A 16,120-nucleotide genomic window follows, 5' to 3' on the forward strand; every position below is an offset into this window, starting at 1 on the left:
TTCATCTTTATTTCTAAGCTGAAGAGCCGGCATTTTCCATAGACACCTCCAAAATCATGTGGCCAGTATGACTACATAGAGTGCCCTTACCTTCCCGTCGGAGCAATACCTATTGATTTAGTCACATTTGCATGTCTTCAACCTGCTAGGCTGGCAGAAGCTGGGATTAATAGCAGGACTCACCCCGCTCCTCAGATTCGAACCACCAACCTTTCATTCAGCAAGTTGAGCAGCTCAGCAGTTTAACCCAATAAACTACCAAGGGCTCCCGGTTCATGGCATAATCAATGGTAAAATTCAATGCCTCGCATATAACATCACATATCAAGTCAACAACATATAACAATAGAATGAAAGGTATTAAACCAATAAAACTGTGATAGCAATCACAGGCACAACATATAAAACATTTAGGCCTTGCAACATTTGCAAGAAAAAATTGGTAAACATTCAATGCCTGCATAACATAACAAACAGATCAAATCATAAACAATAAAACAAACAACATCAGATGTACTTAACAACTCAAATATAACAAAATTAGAAATGTAAATATGTAACTCAAACATTTAAGACATGTTTACTAATAGATCTAATAATAGTAAACTGTTAAAACGTTAAACGTAAATGGGCAGTTTGTGGCAAGCCAACAGGGCTAAGGTACTGTCTGAGTCAGAGTGTTTAAGCTGCTGGCCCAAATTGGAATCATGATGTTGTACAATTCCATAAGTTAAAAAGGACCTATATGGGTCTAGTTACCATCCCCCTCCCCAACCCAGCTCCTGATTACCTCCCCATAACGTCCATTCTTTATGCCCTCTCAGAGATCTCCAGATCCCCACGATTAAGGAGTCATCTGGATACTGTTTCAGCACAGGAATGCAGCTAGGGTCTTTGTGGGGGTGTGTGTTTTTTCTCATGATGGTGAGGTATCTCTATCCATGTTGGTAAAAGTCCTATAATGCCAAGACCTTATTGATTGGCTTAACATAGGTGGATTGCACATAAACCCAGAGCCTAGAGCTTGTCTAGTTCATAGGCTTTCCTGACTTACCCCGACCCAGAACCCAGACCCAAACTAAAATAGCCCAATCCACCCTGAACCCAAAAGACCCTCCAAGAGCCAAAAAAAATTCCCTTGCAAAGGTGATGGCAAAATTCCCCGAACCCAAAAAACTCTTAAGACGATGGTAAGGCTGCAATACAAACACCATCCGCTGCATGTCTGCAAGACAGGGTGTAACAGAAGGCCAGTGATGGCTGGCTTCAGGTGAGATTGCACAGCTGTGGGGCCCACATCCAGGATGTTTGGTAAGGCTGACCACAGGCAGAAGTTCTAAAGTAGAGTTCTCACCCTCTGGCTGCCTCTGCCGCTCAGCAAAACCGAGAGTGAGGAGGTACCCCTAGGTACCCCTCCTCACTCTCTACAAGTCACTGCACCTGCCTGTCAAGGGAGGCCCACCCCCGAACATTAGCTCGAAGGGGGAAAGGTCAAACTGATGGGCAGCCATAGAGGGAAGGGAGCTCACAGTGTAGCCAACCCACTCCAACCTGCCAAAGGGTCACAGCTGGTGGTGAAGTTCTGAGCCATTTTTGCTGCATGACTGAAAATCTTGAAGAGTCTGAAGAAATCTCTGCAAATTCACGAATCGGTGGGCAGAACTATTCATGACAGCCTCACATGCTTCAATGTCAAGAAGAGGAGTCCCAGGAAGCACTGTCTTGAAGGAGAGAACAGATGAGCTGCCCTGATCAGGTTCCTCCAAAGGGAACAAAGAACACCCTGTTTGTGTGGGCACAAACCCTTGGGGCTGAGCGCTGAGCTTCTTCACAGAGTTGTGCCCCATGCACTCCTTAAGTGTTTCTCCCAGATCTGCAGGTGGAGACATTCCTTCTGGCAAGACGGTAGCTCTTTCCCTGGGTCACAGCCTGACCTTTAAAAGACGCCTAGTCAGGGAAGCTGGGCATTCCTCTACCAAATGCTCCCGTGACCCTTCTAAATGTTACTCTCTTACTCAGTCTCTTGTGGGTGTTATTTTAGAGACCTTTTCCTTCTCTCTGCCTTCCTTCACTAATAAACTGACTTATCTGGGGGTTGCTGAGAGCACATATCCACCCTTTCCTCTTTAACAAGTTCCAAACAGGGATATTTACAACCTTTCTTTTTTCTGTTAGCAATGAGTCACATAGTCTGTCTTCAGTGCAAAGTAAAGATCCAAAGCAGGAGTGGGGCCTGGGGTCTTTAGCTTTCTTCTTCTTCAGGGAATTAGGCATCCCAGGAAGGGGGACAAGGTGCAGAACCTCTCTGAACTCATACACACATAAGGTCATTCAACAAAAGTGGCCACAGGCAGCAACTACCGACATGCTGATGCCCTTGGGATGGCATAGCATGACTTCCTCCCTGTGCCTGAGCCTTAACCCCATGGAGCCAGCCAGCTCTCAGCTTGCGGTAGGAGGCATGTGAACGGGCAACCTGTTCTCCTGCCACCCAAATCTGGCTCGTGAGGGAACTGCCATGAGACAGAAAAAAGATAAACACATTATTCTGACCCCAGCTTCTCTCTCTTTCTCTCTAGGGCTGATTGTTCTGGCTGCCATCACCCCTGAGTCCTCTCTTGACTCCGGCCACGAGACCACCTCTTCAGAGATCCCGGACGTTTCAGAGGTGGTTTCGGCCATGAAGCAGCACCAGAATGCTGCCTTCTTCCTGGCCCAGCACATCAACAAGGAGGGCCTGCTGGCCAGGAAGGACCTCCCGTTCCGCCTCCAAGGCTGCGCTGCGCAAGCCGTCCTCACCTCACCACCGTATGTTCTCCGGCGGCCAGAGTCCAGCTGCCTTCCAAAGCCGGCCAGCTCAAGCCAAGAAGCCAGCGCTGTCTGCAGCCAGAGCAAGCCGGGGCCCTCCCAGCTGGGACAGAGCAGTACCTTGGCCACCCATCCAGCAGCCCCCCAGCCGGCCGGGGAGAGCAGGAGCAAAGGCACACCACTGCCACCGTCTTCCCCTGAGCACAGGGGCTCTGTCCTCCATCCGACAGCCTCCGAGGCTTCTCCATGCAGCACAGTGGCTTCTCTCAGCAATCTGCAGGGACCGCAGGAGAAGAGGCCCACAGAGGTCCGGCTGAGTCCCACACTGTTCCTGGATGCCCATGGCCGGATGACCCCGGCCCTCCTCTCAGCAGCTCTGCAGCAAATGGTCAGCCGCAAGGCCTGTTCCTCGTCTCCTTTATCTTCCCCTATGGCTCCCCCAAGAGAAAGTGCCATGTCCAGTGACAGCCACAGTTGTAGGCAACCGGCTGGCAGCAAGCCTGGCCCTCAGAGGCTGATGTCCCTGGGCCAGCCTGCCCCTGACCCCAAGGTCCCCTTAACAGTGCAAGACGGAGCCCCTCTCTGTCCCCCAGGGGCGAAAATGGGTGCTCCTCCCCGCTCCCCAGGTGAGGAGGATAGACCAGGTCCCAAGAGAAAACAGGAGCCAGTGGAGCGGTTGGGGAGCCAGAAAGGGCCCACAGAGGCTGCTGGTACAACCAGCCACAGACAGACTGCTTCCATGGGCCGAGGGGAATGCAGCCAGCAGGAGACAAGTGCCAGAGGCCTGCAGGCTGAAGGGATCTCCCTGAGGCCTCCAAGTGCCAAGAATGAGGGCATCCTCCAGGGTCCTGAAAATGAAGAGCTCAAAGGGCAAGCCCAGCTGGGGCCCAGGGCTGAGAGCGTGGCCACCAGTCCTGTGCCTTTGGTGAAGCCTGAGAAAGTCTTGGCAGTCACTCTGCCGGAGGCTGACGTTCCCGCAAAGCCCAAAGTGCCCAAGGCCTCTTTTCGGCTGCGCAACCTCTTTTCCGCCACCTTCCCTGCCCGGCTCAGGAAGGAGACAGATGAGCGCCAGGCCCAGCTGCAGAAGGTGAAGCAGTATGAACTGGAGTTCTTGGAAGAGCTGCTGAAGCCAAAGGCTAAGTCCGGGGAGGCCCTCCCACTGCCGCTGCCACCCCCAGTGCTGCCGGACCACCTGGTCCCCTCCGGCCCTGGGGGCCACTGCGCCTGCCAGCTCAGGACCAGCCCCATCCAGAAGATGCCCGGCTTGTCCAGGGAGCAGCGCCGCAGCTGTGACTGCAAGCGCCTGAGCCGCGGGGGGAGGCCGCAGGCCAGCCAGGTTCCAGATGCAGAGAGGCGTGGGCGGGAGAGAGGCCTCCGGGAGCAGCACGGGGAGCCCCTGCGGGGGACCCACATCCGGAGCCCCTCCAAGGGCGCCCGCATCCGCTCTACCAGCCTGGAGGCCAGGTACTGCCGCCGCTCCGATCCCGAGAATGGTTTGTCTTGCTTGACGACATGTGCCTCCCGAGGAGAGTGCCTTGGAGCCCCCCAATACAAGAAGCTGATGCGTCGCTACAGTGTGGGTGAAATAGATAAGGTGGAGCCAAACCCTCCAGCCCCGGAGGGCTATCGGAGCATCCACCTGGCAACCAAATCACAGCTGAAGGAAAGCGACGCTGAGGCCCATGGTCCTCCACCAACGAGCAAAGCCCAGGAATCCACAGATCCCTCCTGCGTCCCAGTGGCGACCCAGGAGAAGGTCCACCGGGGTCCCTTCCCACTCACAGAGGACGTCTACCCCAATCATGGTCGGCTGCCGGAGGAAGGTGCGCAGGAAGAGGAGGAAGAAGAGGAGGGATCTGGCAGCGAGCGCTGCTGCTCCATCCGCTATTGTTTCTACTACCGGAAGTGCGACACAGCAGACGAAGGAAGTGAGAAGGATGAGCTATCCTACTCCATCCCTGTGCAGATCCTGCCCGGCATGCAGCTCGACAGCCAGGTTGTTCCTGTGGTCAGCCGGACCCTCCAGGTGCTGGACGCCACAGCCTGCAGTAGCCCCGACAGCCACCAGACCCAGGAGATAGACCTGCGGACCTCCACCTTAGAGGGCAGTCTGGCCAAAATCCACGCCTTGAAAGGCCGGACCTACGCATTGCCTGACGGCTTCCTGGCCGCCCAGCTGGACACCAGCGAGCTCCTGACTGTCCTGAGGCAGTGCGCCGCGAACCCTGAGGCCCGGGATGAGGGCAAGCCCTGCCTCCCGCAGCTGATCGAGCGCAAGCAGGAGCTGGCCCTCCGGTTCAAGGAGTTCCGGGCCTCTTGCCGGCGTGTGGCTGCCGTAGACAAGAGCCCTGCTCACATGCTCCTGGCCATCACCAGCAGCTTCCAGGTCCTGGGCAGCCTGATCGAGACCTTTGTGCGGCTGGTGCACGTGGTGCGCTCCGAGGCCCAGCGCCAGGCTTTGCTGGCCAAGGTGGAGGAGGTGGTCAGGAACTACACCTTCTTGCTGAGGGCTGCTGAGGAGTCCACGGCCAGAACGGCCACACACCGGTTGGGGGACCCAGCCACCGATCCGCTGGGCCGGCAGTCGGTGGCATCAGTCATGGGCACGTTCACACGCTCCTTGAAGACATTGATGAACAAGTGAGGCTGCCCAACGGTGTCAGCGTGCCAAGAAGGGGCCCGTGGGTGTCCCCCACAGGAGAAGGAATTAGGCATGCAGTTGGCAGAGGGAGAATGCGGGGAGTGTATGGGCCAGGCCCCTGCCTTAGGTGCTGGGCAGCATACCAGCAATTAGTGTTTGTTTGTGTGGGATTGTCGCTCTGACCGCACCAGCCCTTTCCCGCCTCCTCTCTCTGAGGAAGACAGTGGAGTGGGTTTACTAAGCCTGCCACAATATGGGTTATTTTTGCCCCATCCACGTGGGTGGTAGGAAGCCTAGAAATCCCCCCTCCCAAGCATTGCCAATAGCAGGTGGAACTATGAACAAGTTCTGACCAAGCCTCTGGGCACGTTCCAGACCCACCAGGGAAAGAGAGATGGGGGTGGGAAGGGGGGGGGGGTTTACAAGTTTTTGAGCAGAAAAGGGTCCCTTCTCTCTATCACTCATTCAGTGATGGGGAGGGCAATGAGGGAAGCCAGTGGTCACAGCAGGGCAAACCGTCCTCGCCTACGGCTGTGATCAGGGGAAGGGGAGACTGGCGTTTCCACATGAAGCCGCTGGTCTGAAGCCTGGGAGCCAAATAATGTATTGCTGCCCATTATCCAACCCCCTTCCCCACCCCACCCCGTCTCACACACACACACACGAACACACAGAGGTGTGGTGGTGGTGGAGCGGAGCGGGGTGGTGGAAGCACATTCTTGCGAACTCCCTTCTAGCTCTTGGTTGAGGGGGAATATAATTCCTTCAGGACTTCTGTCCTTCTTTGAATGTTTGGTAACATGGTGCCTAATGAGTCTGTCTTTCTGTTCTTGCACCGACTCTGGATGTAGCTCTTGCTGGTGGGGGGGGGGGGGGGGGCTTCCTCAACCGAAAACTAAGCATGAACTGAGTTGGCCCTGCTCCCCCATTTGAGAGATATCTCTGCAGCGGCCCTCCCCTCTTTTCTCCCTCTTTCTGGAGGAAGTGGGTCGCGGCACATGGGGGGGTCCCGGGGAGTCTTTGGGTAGGGGTCCTGGACTCAAAGAGGGTTCCTATTGCAGACTCTTGTCTCTAAGATTGTTTTGTTTTGGAAATACGAGGTACATTTGGAGGCTGTCCCCCTCCCCTTCACCCGATTCATACTTGACCTGGAGATGCACACTGTGGCCCCCAAGACCCCACCCTCCGCTCCCCCCATGAGGCTTCCTGGCCCCAAGGGCTATCTGTGGCTCTGGGGGGGAGGCCTCCTCTCAGCCCCAAACCAAAGGGGCTTCCCTCCTCCTTCTCTGCTGTTTGCCAAGCAGCCGGAGTGGGGCCTCTGAGCCTCTCTCTGATGAACATGCGGAAGAAAGTGCTTTTTTTTAAACAAAAAAAGATGTTTGTACATATTATATATAGTAATAAAGGTTATATATAGATATATATAATAAATAATAGATATAGATATATATAAAATATATACATACATAAATTTATGTCTTGTTTTACAAACAAGGGAGAGCAAATATATTAATCTTAATATTAAAACTTCCAGTGTCTTGTGTTTTATTTCTGACTTGAGAGCGATTTTTCCAAATTAAAAAACAAAAAGAGTGTGGGGGCTTGATATGAGCAAGCTCCTCCAAAGGTGCACCCACACTGCAAACTTAATGCACTTTAACTGTCATGCTCCCAAGCTATGCAATCATGGGAGTTGTAGTTCGACAGGCCTGTAGCCTTCCCTGTCTGCCAAAGAGGGCAAGCAGGTACCTTGTTGGGAAATCTGAGCTGGTAGGCTCAAAAATAACCCTCAGTTAGGATAATTCCACCAAAACATAGCAGAGTACCAGGAATACACTCCATAGCCAGCAGAAACGTATGTGTAGTGAGCAGGAATAGCCTCTTAACCTTTAGGATGGCTGAGTCAAGCTTGAAGTTCAAGAGATTTATTAAAGTACACATTATTTGTGTTGTTGAAGTCTTTCATGGCTGGAATCACTGGGTTGCTGTGAGTTTTCCCGGACTGTGTGGCTTCTGTGTTCCAGAAGCATTCCAGAATCAAGGTGACTGATTACAACATTCACACTTGCCTCCAACAGACAGTCCTTTCTCCCACCCTGGACATTCCACAGATATATAAACCCCACTTGCCTAGTTTCCCTCACAACCTCTGAGGATGCCTGCCATAGATGTGGGCAAAACGTCAGGAGAGGATGCTTCTGGAAGATGGCCATATAGCCCTGAAAACTCACAGCAATGCTTTAAAAAACATGCACAGGAATGTGGGGAAAGGAATCCCTGATCTTGGCCCTGTCTCTAGTCTAGCTACTTATTGAGTACTAGAAAACTGATGACTTGTGCAGTCCAGGGATCAAACCCAACATACCTCACCAAACTACAACTCCCAGGATCTCTCAGCATGGGCCCGGGCTGTGGCGCAGGCAGGAGAGCAAGCCAGCTGCAATTAACTGCAATGAATCACTCTGACCAGGAGGTCATGAGTTCGAGCCCCGCTCGGAGCCTATGTTTATCTTTGTTCTATGTTAAAAGGCATTGAATATTTGCCTATATGTGTAATGTAATCCACCCTGAGTCCCCTTCGGGGTGAGAAGGATGGAATATAAATGCTATAAATAAATAAATAAATAAAAGTCATTTAAAGCGCTGCCAAGCTGCAATAATGCGGGTGGAAAATGTGCCTGAGCCCACCACTTTCACATTCTCCACCCATTGCTGCTGGACTTTCATGCAGGTGCACATTGCTTCCTCCACCAGCGCTCCCTGATCTTGTCGCCTGTGAAAGGTAAAGGTTTCCTGTTGACATATAGTCTAATCGTGTCTGACTCTGGGGGTTGGTGCTCATCTCCATTTCTAAGCCAAAGATCCGGCGTTGTCTGTAGACATCTCCAAGGTCATGTGGTTAGCATGACTGCATGGAGCGCTGTTACCTTCCCACCGGAGTGGTACCTATTCACCTACTCACATTTGTATGTTTTTGAACTGCTAGGTTGGCAGAAGCTGGGGCTAGGAGCAGTACCTATTGATCTACTCACATTATGTTTTTGAACTGCTAGGATGGCAGAAGCTGGGGCTAGGAGAGGTACCTATTTAACTACTGTAATACAATACTGTACTAATAATAATACAAAATAATATTAATTATATATTATATATTAAATGCAATATTACTCATAATATTGCCATATAACAATATAGCACAATATAGTAATTTAATGCTTATGTTGTGCTATGCTAATAATATATTGTATGTACATTTGATTTGTAAGCTGCTCTGAGTCCCCTTCGGGGTGAGAAGAGCAGGATATAAATGTAGTAAATAAATAAATAAAATACACACATTTGTATATTTTCGAACTGCTAGACTGGCAGAAGCTAGGAGAGGTACGTATTGATCTACTCACATTTGTATGCTTTCGAACTGCTAGGTTGGCAGAAGTTGGGGCTAGGAGCAGTACTTAATGATCTACTCACATCTGAATGTTTTTGAACTGCTAGGATGGCAGAAGCTGGGGCTAGGAGTGGTACCTATTGATCTACTCATATTATGTTTTTGAACTGCTAGGATGGCAGAAGCTGGGGCTAGGAGAGGTACCTAATGATCTACTCACATCTGAATGTTTTTGAACTGCTAGGATGGCAGAAGCTGGGGCTAGGAGCGGTACCTAATGATCTACTCACATCTGAATGTTTTCGAACTGCTAGGATGGCAGAAGCTGGGGCTAGGAGCGGTACCTAATGATTTACTCACATCTGAATATTTTTGAACTGCTAGGATGGCAGAAGCTGGGGCTAGGAGTGGTACCTATTGATCTACTCATATTATGTTTTTGAACTGCTAGGATGGCAGAAGCTGGGGCTAGGAGAGGTACCTAATGATCTACTCACATCTGAATGTTTTTGAACTGCTAGGATGGCAGAAGCTGGGGCTAGGAGCGGTACCTAATGATCTACTCACATCTGAATGTTTTCGAACTGCTAGGATGGCAGAAGCTGGGGCTAGGAGCGGTACCTAACGATCTACTCACATCTGAATGTTTTTGAACTGCTAGGATGGCAGAAGCTGGGGCTAGGAGCGGTACCTAACGATCTACTCACATCTGAATGTTTTCGAACTGCTAGGATGGCAGAAGCTGGGGCTAGGAGATGTATCTATTGATCTACTCACATCTGCATGTTTTCGAACTGCTAGGATTTGAACCGACGGCCTTTCGATTAGCAAGTTCAGCAACTCAATGGCTTAACCCGCTGCGCCACCGCAGGGCTCCTTCGCTGCCTGTATTACCGCGATAAAGCCTCCACAAGGAGCCCGCTCCCATTGGCTGGCGGGGCCCCGCTCTCCTCCTCAGGGCACCAATGGCAAACGCGAGTCCGGCGCGCGCCTGCGCCTTGGGCTGCTCCTCGCGCGCGGCAGGTGGGCGTGGCCGAGGCGATAAAAAAGGGAAGCGCCAAGATGGCGTCGTCGTTGTCGTCGCGGTAGGAGCGCTCCTTGGCCTCCCGCCCTCGTCCTCTCGTTCCCCGCGTTCTTTCCGCCAGAGCCGCCAAGAGGGCGGACGGCCGGCGGCGGCTGGATCCCCTGCGAGCAGGCGAGGCGGAGGCGGCGGGCTCCGAAGGCCGGGAGCGGCGCAGGGAGGCCGAGGAGGCGGCGGCCCCTCCCTCCTCCTCGTCCTCGGTGCCGCCCACTCCCCGCCCCCCCGACTTGGCCGGCAGGATGCCCAACATCAAGATCTTCAGCGGCAGCTCCCACCAGGACCTCTCGCAGAAGATCGCCGACCGCCTCGGCCTCGAGCTCGGGAAGGTCGTCACCAAGAAGTTCTCCAACCAGGAGACCTGGTGAGTGAGGGAGGGAGGGAGGGAGGGGATCAGGCCTGGCTTCCCCCGGAAGTCCCGCCCTCTTAAGCCCCTTCGGAAGATGTGTTGCCCAAGGCTTTCATGGCCGGAATCATTGGGCTGCTGTGAGTTTTCTGAGCTGTCTGGTCCTGTTCCAGAAGCATTCTGTCCTGACTTTACGCCTGCATCTGTGGCAGGCATCTTCAGAGGTTGTGGGGTCTGTTGGAAACTAGGCAAGTTGTATTTATATACAGTAGAGTCTCACTTACCCAACACTCGCTTATCCAACGTTCTGGATTATCCAACGCATTTTTGTAGTCAATGTTTTCAATACATCATGATATTTTGGTGCTAAATTCGTAAATACAGTAATTACAACATAACATTACTACGTATTGAACTACTTTTTCTGTCAAAATTGTTGTATAACATGATGTTTTGGTGCTTAATTTGTAAAATCATAATCTAATTTGATTTCTAATAGGCTTTTCCTTAATCCCTCCTTATTATCCAACATATTCGCTTATCCAACGTTCTGGTGGCCCGTTTATGTTGGATAAGTGAGACTCTACTGTATCTGTGGAATATTGTCCAGTGTGGGAAAAAGACCTCACAACCTCTGAGGATGCCTCAGAGGTTTCCCCTGATGTTAAGTCCAGTCATGTCTGACTCTGGGGGTTGGTGCTCATCTCCATTTCAAAGCCGAAGAGCCAACGTTGTCCATAGACCCCTCCAAGGTCATGTGGCCGGCATGACTTCATGGAGCGCCGTTACCTTCCCACCAGAGCGGTACCTACTGATCTATTCACATTGGCATGTTTTTGAACTGCTAGGTTGGCAGAAGCTGGAGCTACCAGCGGGCGCTCATTCCGCTCCCGGGATTTGAACCTGCGACCTTTCGGTCTGCAAGTTCAGCAGCTCAGTGCTTTAACACACTTCGCCACTGGGGCAAAATGTCAGGAGAGAATGCTTCTGGAACATGGCCATACAGGCCAGAAAACTCACAGCAACCCCTTTGGAAGAGCTTCCTGGCTATAAGCAGAGCTGGTTTCAATAGTGGAACACTTTGCCTCAGAGTGTAGTGGAGGCTCCTTCCTTGGAGACTTTGAAACAGGCTGGAGGGCCATCTGTCGGGAGGGCTATGAACGTGCTTTTTCCGCATGAAGGCAGAAAGAGGGGGGTTGGGTTGGATGGCCACTGGGGTCTCTTCCGATTCTTTTATGATGCCATGACTCTGTGGCCTCTTGCGTAGCGTGGAGATTGGGGAGAGCGTTCGTGGGGAGGATGTCTACATCGTGCAGAGCGGCTGTGGGGAGATCAACGACAATCTGATGGAGCTGCTGATCATGATCAATGCCTGCAAGATCGCCTCCGCCAGCCGGGTCACGGCCGTCATCCCCTGCTTCCCTTACGCCCGGCAGGACAAGAAGGACAAGGTTGGACGCCCCTTGGGCACCAGGAGGCCTGCGAGATGGGGGGGGTCTGTGGGCTGTGGAAGGGGCCCAGAAGAAGGGATCCTGGAGGGCTGGGTCTGTGGGCAGGAAAGGGGCCTCCTTGGCTTTGACCCGCTGCTTCCACCTGCAGAGCCGGGCCCCGATCTCCGCCAAGCTAGTGGCCAACATGCTCTCGGTGGCTGGTGCCGACCACATCATCACCATGGACCTGCATGCCTCTCAGATCCAGGTTGGTCTGGCGAGTGGCCCTTGGCCTCTAAGAAGAGGCATGGCTTGTCAGGGGAGCTGGGGCGCTGGGGGCACTTGGCAAGTGGACATCTGTGTCATACTACTGAGCAGCCTGCCCAGATTTTGTAGAGATAGCAGCCCTTCTCTCCCCGAAGGGCTTCTTTGACATCCCTGTGGACAACCTGTATGCGGAGCCCGCAGTCCTGAAGTGGATCAAGGAGAACATCGTGGAGTGGAAGACCTGCACCATCGTTTCCCCAGATGCCGGAGGAGCCAAACGGTGAGGCCTCCAAATGGGGCCGGGGTTTCCTCTGCCTCTTCCTCAGGTGCTCTTGACCTCCCCCACCACTCCTCATGCTACAGTAGCCCTCCTTGTGTGGCTTGGTTTCTGGCCAACAGCCATTGCAACTAGCTCTCTTGGCATTGAGTCCCTCCCTGGCGAGCCAAGATGAGAGCCGGCACTTTCTGCAGACCTGGACCAAGTCCCTCTGGTTTGCAGGTGCAGGGGGCACTGTAGAAGTGTGGGTGAGGAAGCTGTCTCCCCCAGAAATGTGGGCGAGCTTCTTCTCTCATCCTGCATTATCACAGCTGGGCAGGGATCATGGAAGGCAGCCACAGCTGGAGGGCCATGGAGGCGCCTTTCCTCTGCAGCTGCCGGCATTCTGCTTTGGCGCTTGAGGACGCTTCCCTGTAGAGGCAGAGAAGGTTGCCAGTCTTGTGTGCCAGCAGCATTCCGGCATGATCTGCTGGCGGCTGTTGAGTGTGGCTCTCTCCCTCCTCAGAGTGACCTCCATCGCTGACCGGCTGAATGTAGACTTTGCCCTCATCCACAAGGAGAGGAAGAAGGCGAACGAGGTGGACCGCATGGTGTTGGTGGGAGACGTGAAGGACCGGGTGGCCATCCTAGTAGATGACATGGCGGATACCTGTGGCACCATCTGCCACGCAGCAGACAAGTGTGTGCCTCTCCCTCCGCCCAGTCAGTCTGGGGCCCCTCTGCCTCTCCGTCTGCCTTTGTGGGGCTGGGGTTTGCCCTTCCCTCCCTGTAGCTGAGCGCCCCTCCCTCTGCCTCTCTGCCATGCAGGCTGGTCTCCGCAGGCGCCACCAAAGTGTATGCCATTCTGACGCATGGGATCTTCTCAGGACCGGCCATCTCCCGCATCAACAGTGCCTGCTTTGAGGCTGTGGTGGTCACCAACACCATCCCGCAAGAGGACAAGATGAAACAGTGCCCAAAAATCCAGGTAGGACATCCTGAAAAAGCAGAAGGAGCAAGGCCCAGGAAGGGGTGATGAGTCTGGTGCTTGGGAAATTAATGCAGCAGTGGGCCTTATGGCTTGTTTTTGTTAATGATATGTATCATTTTCAGCATTACATTTTCTCTCTCAAAAGAGAACGATTCTTTTCCATCTGAAAGAACAAGGTTAGCAGTATAGGATATAGAGTCTACCTTCTTAGGTGGGGAGGGGCTGTGATGATGCCATGACTTTTGAGAGAGAGAAAGTAGCCAATTATTATTACACTATGTAACACAATTTTTGTTACAATTGTCATTTCCCAATTGGTTCTGTTATAAAATCATGGAAAAAGGCTTATTAAACTGCAAAACCTTTGTTTCTGTGGGAAGGGCATCCTGCAGCTCATTTTGCTCTAGGTCAGTGGTTCCCAAAATTATTTGGCCTCCCACCCCCCTTTCCAGAAAAAATATTACTCAGCGCCCCCTAGAAAGGGGGTGTGGCTTAAAGGGGTGGGCATGGCCCCTCTAAGCCTCTCCCCTAGTCCAAGATGCAGGGCTGGTAGGGGGTGGGGCGGGGCCACAAATGGGCGGCCAGGACTGGGATGGGTGGAGTTACGAGCTCTGAGGCAGGGCTGAGCTTCTATCCCTGTCCTGCGGTGCCTGCCATGACACAGAAGGTGGGGCTAGAGGAGGGGGTGGGGCCTCTTCCCAAGTGCCTGTCGGGGCTGAACCTCTATATCCCGCCCCTGTGTTCTAACAAGCACCTCAGGGGAGGTATACAGGCTCAGCCCTGTCTCAGGCTCTTGGAAGGAGGCCCCACCCCCTTCCCTAGCTCCGCCCCCTGTGTCCTAACAGGTGCCTCAGGTGCTCAGCCCTGTCTCCAGCACTTGGGAAGAGGCCCCACCCCACCTCTGGTCCCGCCCCCGTGTCCTAATAGGTGGCATCACCGCCCCCCTGAATCGCTCCAGCGCCCACCGATCAGCGGTAGCGCCCACTTTGGGAATCACTGCTCTAGGTTTTCAATGAATATTTCATAGAGTTTCAACCAATTCAACCTAGTTTAGTGGCAGCTACTACTTTCAAAGTAAGATGCGCACAATTAAACAGGAATAACACTTTCCAACCAGGAACAGAATACATTTTAAATGTTGTTACATAGTGTTAATAATAATAATATGAAGATAATGGGAGATTTGGGAGGGGTGTCTTGCCAAAAGACTGCCTTGTCTCCTGTATTAGCGCCCCCCCCCCCCCCCGGTGCCTTGTGGCCCCTCGCCCTCATGCCTCCCTCACTCTTTGCAGGTGATTGACATCTCCATGATCCTGGCGGAAGCCATCCGGCGGACCCACAACGGGGAGTCAGTCTCCTACCTGTTCAGCCACGTCCCGTTATAACAGTAAATGCAGTGGCTGCTTGTGTGGTTTCTTTTTCTTTTTTTCTGAAAAAAACAAAAACAAAATTTGTTTCAAGGTTCAGTAGAAGCTCTTGCTTGTTTGACCGTCCCTCTCCTGTGTTCTGCCTTTGCACTTCCCAGATCTTCATAGGGGGAGGCCATCTTCTGGGTGCCCGGCCAGTCATCCACAGCCTCCTCTGGTAGTTTTAGGCTCCTCCCAAGCTGTGGAACCATTTCCAGTCAGCAGAGAACAGCTGGCCTTGCAGAGGGATGCACGCATCCTTGGGGGGGGGGGGGGGAGGGGGGGTGTAGTTTGATGCCTGTGTTCTGTGACTGTGTCTCTCCCATCACTGGCCAGGAGAGGAGACTACTTTCAGTGGTTCCCATCCGGCCTCCTTGGCCCTTCTTTGGCTGCTCTGTCCAATTCATTTCAGAGGGGTCTCTACTCCTCCTTCCTCACCTTTTGAGGTATTTCATGTAGCCCTTGTCCGGCTTCTCTCCCGTCCCTTTGCCTGAGTGGGGCCATCCTCAGGTGCCTTGTGGGGACTCACCTCCTGCCTGGAGTGGCTTCCCCTGGTGTGGCTTTATTTATTGGTGCTCTTTGGTCACCCTTTTTCTCTCCCATAACAGACAAGGGCAGGCGTCTCTAGGCTTAGCTGCCAGGAATCCCGGCCCAATGCCACCTTCCTTCAACTTTCTGGGATCGGTGTCCTGCTCTCATTTGGCAGGTGGTTTGTGGGGGGGGGGGGGGGGGGGGGAGGGGAGTGTGTTGGAAAATAGAAAGCCAGTAGTAATTGGAGAGATGGAGGGATGTGGAATGGGAGGCGTGACCTGTTTGAGACTTGGGCTGTGGTCCCTTTATGAATGACACCCCCCCCAGAAGCACCCCACTCCTCTGTGAGCACAGGCTCGTGTTTTGTTCCTTCCCCATTTGTCCGTCCATCTGTCTGTCTGGCTTATGTGGCGTGTGTTTGCTTCATGGCTTCAGGTCCTTCAGGCCTTTCCACCTGCCTCCTCCGGCTTCCCTTCTGGGGGTTTAGGGGCAACAAAGGACTCAGCAGTATTTCTGTTATTCAAGACCTCAGTGAAAGAGGAGATTAAACTTTTATTTAAAAACCAAGGGCTTCTGGTTCCTGTTCTGGAGTGCAATGTTTTTGGCAGACATTGGGGTTTACTGTCAAAATACCGCGCAGACACAGAAAAAACATATCCATCAAAGTATAAAATAGTCGAAACATATAAACAATTAAAAACACTCATCTATAAAACAGAGTAAAAACCATATAAAATGCTGAGTCATGATCTCATACTTGTCCATAATCATTTTCCAAAATTCATAGTCCATTATTCAAGTTGGTAAAGTCTCATTCTGTAATTCTTTATTCACCAAACGCCTGCGTAAAAAGCCAGGTCATAAGTCCTTTCTAAAAATCAGTAGGGATGGGGCCTGCCTAATGTCACTAGGGAGGGAGTTCCACCACTGAGAAGGCCCTGTCTCGTCCTTGCTAGTCGAGCTTGTGAAGAGGGTGGG

General features: G+C 52.5%; 2 protein-coding genes across 5 annotated transcripts in view; both read left to right on the forward strand.

Moving 5' to 3' along the window:
* Positions 1-6,976, forward strand: part of frmpd3 (FERM and PDZ domain containing 3) — a 40,329-nt gene extending 33,353 nt beyond the window's left edge. For all 4 annotated transcript variants that reach the window (XM_062963700.1, XM_062963701.1, XM_062963702.1 and 1 more), the window contains one exon: positions 2,580-6,976. In XM_062963700.1, the coding sequence (XP_062819770.1) occupies positions 2,580-5,452 (2,873 nt within the window). In that variant the 3' untranslated portion in view covers positions 5,453-6,976. The remainder of the gene's footprint in view (positions 1-2,579) is intronic.
* A 2,915-nt stretch (positions 6,977-9,891) lies between these two features.
* On the forward strand, positions 9,892-15,709 carry prps1 (phosphoribosyl pyrophosphate synthetase 1). The gene is made up of 7 exons (XM_062963703.1): positions 9,892-10,279; positions 11,529-11,712; positions 11,861-11,959; positions 12,114-12,238; positions 12,741-12,914; positions 13,043-13,202; positions 14,498-15,709. The coding sequence occupies exons 1-7, from the start codon at positions 10,158-10,160 to the stop codon at positions 14,588-14,590; spliced, it is 957 nt and encodes a 318-aa protein (XP_062819773.1). The 5' UTR covers positions 9,892-10,157; the 3' UTR covers positions 14,591-15,709.
* Positions 15,710-16,120: the final 411 nt, after the last annotated feature.

This window comes from Anolis carolinensis, unplaced genomic scaffold (assembly GCF_035594765.1).
Source record: "Anolis carolinensis isolate JA03-04 unplaced genomic scaffold, rAnoCar3.1.pri scaffold_12, whole genome shotgun sequence".
NCBI lineage: Eukaryota > Metazoa > Chordata > Lepidosauria > Squamata > Dactyloidae > Anolis > Anolis carolinensis.

What these genes read in the sequence shown, in the direction of transcription:
- prps1 (XM_062963703.1), top strand. Translation starts at nt 10,158, where the DNA reads ATGCCCAACATCAAGATCTTCAGCGGCAGCTCCCACCAGGACCTCTCG. An exon ending in GGCAGGACAAGAAGGACAAG is followed by an intron (nt 11,713 to 11,860) that starts GTTGGACGCCCC and finishes TTCCACCTGCAG; the next exon opens with AGCCGGGCCCCGATCTCCGC. An exon ending in GATGCCGGAGGAGCCAAACG is followed by an intron (nt 12,239 to 12,740) that starts GTGAGGCCTCCA and finishes CTCCCTCCTCAG; the next exon opens with AGTGACCTCCATCGCTGACC.